Source organism: Arachis ipaensis, chromosome B03 (assembly GCF_000816755.2).
Source record: "Arachis ipaensis cultivar K30076 chromosome B03, Araip1.1, whole genome shotgun sequence".
NCBI classification, from domain to species: domain Eukaryota; kingdom Viridiplantae; phylum Streptophyta; class Magnoliopsida; order Fabales; family Fabaceae; genus Arachis; species Arachis ipaensis.
This window is the reverse complement of record NC_029787.2, coordinates 72,200,611-72,206,544: the sequence shown is the minus strand read 5'-3', so window position 1 is coordinate 72,206,544 and position 5,934 is coordinate 72,200,611. Positions and strand designations below refer to the sequence as shown.

The 5,934-nt window shown below is 38.0% G+C and overlaps 1 protein-coding gene across 2 annotated transcripts in view; it reads left to right on the top strand.

Annotated features, from left to right (window-relative positions):
* LOC107630590 (phosphoinositide phosphatase SAC3) overlaps positions 1–5,934 on the top strand; it is a 14,602-nt gene that overhangs the window by 6,360 nt on the left and 2,308 nt on the right. For both annotated transcript variants that reach the window (XM_016333783.2, XM_016333784.2), the window contains 4 exons: positions 50–425; positions 1,264–1,385; positions 4,638–4,739; positions 5,615–5,806. In XM_016333783.2, the coding sequence (XP_016189269.1) occupies positions 50–425; positions 1,264–1,385; positions 4,638–4,739; positions 5,615–5,806 (792 nt within the window). The remainder of the gene's footprint in view (positions 1–49; positions 426–1,263; positions 1,386–4,637; positions 4,740–5,614; positions 5,807–5,934) is intronic.

Sequence of the window (5,934 nt, the reverse complement as noted above, 5' to 3'; positions counted from 1 at the left end):
TAAAACACGTTAATTCATCTGCTGATATATTTTGTTTGCCGATGTTAAGTTTTGCATATTGCAATGTTGATAAAGGAAGCTTTCAACCTGCAAGGCATGTGGATGTTGACATTGAGGATGTTCATAATCTTGAGAGGAAACCTGGTGGTGAGAACAATATTACTAATGGAAAGCAGTCTATCAAGCTTCCCATGTTCCAAAGAGGGGTGCTCAGGACCAATTGCATAGACTGCTTAGATCGCACGAATGTGGCGCAATATGCATATGGGTTAACTGCTCTTAGTCACCAGCTTCATGTACTGGGAGTTATTGACGACCCAAAAATTGATCCTGATGATCCTCTAGGCGATGGTTTGATGGGATTTTATGAGCAGATGGGTGACACACTTGCACATCAATATGGTGGTTCTGCTGCACACAACAAGGTGATTTGTCGTGGTCTTAGTTGTTGTTTCAGTTTGAACTGGCTTTTAACATCCACTAGCTTTGTCACTGGGTTTAAACTTTGTAATGATAAAATATTGGATAATGAAAATTCAACACGAGAAAAGATGAATGACATATAAAAGAAAGGAGAGCTCTTTATCTCATCCAGTGTCTCAGTGAAAATGATGTAGTGGTTCATGATGGTTCGTGACTGTATACTGTGATATCTCTGTTGGATTCTCTGTAACAGTTTTCCAAGCTATCATATTAGTACTGTGACTTTGAGAATGGATTATCTCCTGTACTACCTATATATATCTACAACCTTATTCTGAACATTTCCGCATCCATTACTACTGTACTAATTTCTACCAAAATCCGATCACCATTATTAGAATGATTTTGCTTTCAGGAGAATGGGAATATACCACTTGTAGGCTGGTGTTAGTCAATCTCTGAGCTTTTTATATCTATTGGCTGTTGTTTTCCACTTCCTTAAATCTGCATAGTGAAGGGAAGCCTTAGAGCAATAGTGGCATTGTTTTTGTGTAATCTCAAGGTCATGGGTTCAAGTCGTGAAGTCAAGTCCTGATGCTTGGATCAAGTTAGACTTCCTGCATACACCCTTCGAGTGAGGCTTTCCTAGGATCCTGAATAACGTCGGATGCTTTGCACCTGACTGTCCCTCCTTCTGTTAAATCTGCATAGTAGTAGTGGAATGGTCATGAATTTTCATGTTGAAAACTTTCCGTTGATTTTGCATATTGACATAACATAAGACCTTAGCTTCTTAATCTTAAGATGGACTCTCTAACTTTTTTTGTTACTTGCATGTAGATATTTTCTGAGAGGAGGGGTCAATGGAGAGCTGCAACACAGTCACAGGAGTTTTTTAGGACTCTTCAACGGTATTACAGCAATGCCTACATGGATGCTGAGAAACAAAATGCAATTAACATGTATGTTTTGCAGTCATGCTTTACCCCCCTATTTTTGTGTGTCTCTTTCCTTTCCCCCTGTGACCAGATTTATAGCATGTCCTGTCATTTAGGGTCTCCCCCCTCCCTCTCTCCCCCTCCGTTTTTGTGAATAATAATTGAACATTTATTAGATGAAAGAAGGATACCATTGCTTCTAGAATACTAGACAACCAAATGAAAATAACTACTTTTTTCCGTTGATACTAGAAAAAACTGTTACGCATGATGGCTATACCACCTAAGGAGAGATTTAATCATCTTCTCAATAATTGTTGCAGCTTCAATTTTCTTTCTCATTTCTTCATTCCTTATCCTATCCCTTCTATTGTGGCCACTTATCCACCAAACCATCCCCGTCTTTTCCACAGTAAATTTATGTTCTTATTGGCTCTTTACCACCTAACATTACCATACAACAAAACTGGTCTAATACTATGTGATAAAGTTTGCATTTGAGCTTTATAGGTACTTAATTATCACGTGTTGAAAGTCAGTATGTAGTTGGTAGTTAGTAGCTTAGTATTTACGAATGTAGTTGGAGTTAGTAATTTAGCATTTATGATAGTAGTTGATAGATATCTATATATATACCTCTCTTTGGACGAAATGAAAATGCAATGAGTTCTTTCTCCGACGGAAGTTGTTCCTGTGATGTAACTGTCGGCTGCGGCGGTGTCAGCGCTTGCGAGGTAACCATCACCCGGTGTATCAACGGAATCTGTGGTGGTGATGGCTGAGATTCTTGCTTCGACAGAATCTGAGGCTGAGACTGAGTTGAGATTGGGGTTGAGGTTGCGATGAATTGAAGCTATTCCACCATGGCAAGATGAGTGGTTGCAACGGCGAAACCCTGAGAAGTGTGAGAGTCCACGTTACCGTGAAGATACCTTAGGTATGCGGAAACAGGGACTCGTGCTGCTGGCCTCCCGAAGCCAGAAAATCCTTCAACCCCAACAGCGTTGAAAGCGGGCTGTGGAGGTGGCATCTGATGGGGGTGAGGTAGCACGAAGGCAAGCATAGAGTGCAGGGAATTAGCAAGCTGAGAAGCGGAGGGGCGGATCCTTTGGAGACGGGAGCTCGAGGGCCTTGGCTGGTGAATGCGGTGAGGTATGGAGATTCATTCATGGGCTGATGAGCATGTGAGCTTATGGATAGCATCTTTGAAGTTGTTCTTGTAGACTGGTGGCTGGTGCTGCAGGTTCTGATGCTGTGACAATGGTTGAAGGTTTTTGTTTGCGTTGGTGGTTGGGTTTTGATTATGGTGGGTTTCGAAGGTGTTGGGCATTTCAGTGATGGAGGTTGTGGGTTTGGAGGTGTTTCAATAGCTTTTATTAACCACAATTCCATTTGCCACATAGCAGTTCCATTTGCCACATCTGTCTTTTCTACTAACGAGAAACCCCTTTTTTATGTTTGGGAACTTTAGAACGTTCTTAAATTCTTTGAAGGTACTTTTGTTGTTAGGAAAATTCAGGGGTATTCTTGTCAGCAACCAGAAAATAAAGGGGCTCTTTTGGTGGTTAACTCGAAACTAAATTATCTCACCCACACTCGTCTTGATGTTTCCTTTGCAGTAATGGTGGTTAGCAATTCTTGAATTCACCATATCAAAGGCTGCGTTTGTTTTTGAGATCAGGAAAAGATAAGATACTGAGAATAAGACACAAAAGACAGAGATACAAAATTTAGTGTTTTTGAATTCTGTTTGGTGATAAACTAGAACAAATTATGAAAATTTAATTTATTCTCAATTTTTTCATTCAAAAAATTTGAGAAGAAAAATATAATAATAAAAAATATAATTATGAAAAATTAACAAGAATAATGAAAGAAAAAATGAAAAATAAGTTGTGTCTCTTGTTAGTGTCTCTGTGTCCTTCCTGTCAAGATGGATACAAAATACACTAATTCAGTATCTTTGGACACAATTTCTCTGTCCATGTCTCATCTGTCAAATACGATTGTGTCTCAGTGTCTCTGTCTCAGTGTCCCGTTCCTGTAAACAAACGTAGCCCAAAGTGATTGGGATGCGTGATTCGTACCCTAAAATATGTCAAAGGAGCACTAGCCGGGCAGGATGTTGAATAGATAAATATTCAACCTCCAGCTATTGTGTGTTTACAGATGGCAATCTTATCTCTTGGAAAAGTAAGAAACAAATTGTGGTTGCATGATCTAGTGCTGAAGCAGAATATCGTGTTATGACATCAATTTTATGTTTACTTATGTGACAGAAGCAACTTCTTGAAGAACTTCAATTTGGAAAAATAGTCTATGAATCTTATACGGGACAATCAACTAGCTTTGCATATTTCCTCTACTCCACCCTTTCATGAGAGGAATAACAACAATGAAGTCGACTGTCATTTTACTTGACAAAAAATCCTATCTAGAGATCTCACCACAAGCTTTCTTTGTTCAAAATGATCAATTGGCATATATCTTAACTAAGGCTTTAAGAGGTCCTAGATTAAGTTATGTAACAAGCTTGGTATATATGATCTATATACTCAAGCTTGAGGGGGAGTGTTGAAAGTCAGCATGTAGTTGGTAATTAGTAGCTTAGCATTAATGTGAATGTAGTTGATAGTTACTAGTTTAGAATTCATGATAGTAGTTGATAGATATCTATATATGTACTTCTCTTTGGATGAAATGAAAATACGACGAGTTCTTCCTCCTATCTTCTCCTTATTAACAGTATGTAAAACCTGAAGTCCTCCTCCATTTTGCATAAAAAATTCAGCAATAATTCAGTCCTATAAAGGGCAGCCCAGTGTAAAGCAGGCCACACCCAAAAGGTGTGATGTAGGCGACCTAACCTGATGCAAGTATCAGTATCTGATTTTATGACTTGAGTCCATGATCTTGAGGCCACATGATAACAACTAAATCATTGCTCTGAGACTCCCCTTCAATAAGTCAATCCTATAATTACAAGAAAATCGTTAGTGAAATCACTGTCTCAGACTGATTTTATCAAATATAATTGTTCTTTATCTTATACCATTCTAAACTACCTTTTGAACCTGCAAAGTTCTCTTTTCATCACTTGGTCTAGGATTTCCATCTTTTACCAAATTTAAATGTCTTTGTTTCTCTTTGTATTACTTAAAATTTTAATGTCTTAATTTTACTAGTCAATTCTCTCTTCCAAGAAGTGCCTGTTATTAATTGGTGATGTTTCTGTTCCAATAATCATTTGATAACGATTTGATTTCCTTGGCACAGATTTCTGGGGCATTTTCAGCCACAACAGGGTAGGCCTGCTTTGTGGGAGTTGGATTCAGATCAACATTATGATGTAGGGAGACATGGAGATGATGATGCAAGGTATTTGAAATTGATTTTGGCTTTTTCTTTTTAACTCATTTTTAGTGGTACTTGATTGAGGGAGGGCATGGGAGTTTGCTTGGGACTTCTCCATGAAGTGTAGAAATGGACAAGGAAACTTAAACAAAAGAGTCTAAAATACAATGTGATGTATAGTAAATAGGCACAAGGTGCCACACTTTAGATATTGGGAGAGAAAAGATGGAGAATAGTGATTAGTTACAAAGCCTGCTGGGTTGGTTAAAATCCAGGGAAAAGCCTTTGAACTTAGAGCCACAAATGTGGCAGACCCTATCAATCCTAAAATTCCGGGTGAAATTGACATACTAGGTAACTGGTGTCCTCTTGGGTTTTGAGTAGGTGAGTGGATAAAATGTCCAAAACAAAAAGAAATAAAATTTTGGTGTTATCGGAATCTGATGCATTTTAGTTGTGGTATAACAAATATCTAGGAAATGCTAGAATTCATCAAAGATTCCAAACCTAGTGTGGTGATAGCTTTTAAATTCCATGTGTTTAGATGGAGGGCTTTTTCAGTCTTCTATTTGAGTTGTTTTAAGTTTTCAGGCCTTGCAACGTGCTGCTACTCCCTACCTACTATGATGGCAGCTGGAATTTTTCTTGTGGCTAAACTTATTCCACTTATCATAGCTATATCAATCAATAATAATAAGTGTTTTATCTATTCATATCAATAATTTAATGTGGTTGTGGACTATAAATAATGTTCTTTCTATATAATTTAGTTGATTCACTTACTTGTATTATGTTAACAGTAATCACTATTTGCAACAGATTAGCACGATCACTTGTATTATGTACATTGGAAGTTCCTTTTAATGCTGTGAATGTGCTAACTATGAAACATGGTTTAGGTCAACTGTTAAACGATGTTTCTCAGATGGAAACATTCTTCGTGATAGTTCTGCACTTATATCAACCCTGCATCTCAAGCATGGAAGGTTAACTAAGCTAGATTTTCTAGACCAATCAGAAGATGGAAGCAGGGGTTTTTGTGATTCATCACCTGAAATATCAACTTGTGAGAGTGACATGTCTTTTTCAAGGTCTGTACTATCCATTAATGTCAATGTAACTATAATCCGCTTATATAGGACAGAAAATGCAGCACCCTGGAAAATGGTGAGGCTCGGGGGGGGGGGGAGGAAAAGAGAAAAAAAGAGTGTAAATATAC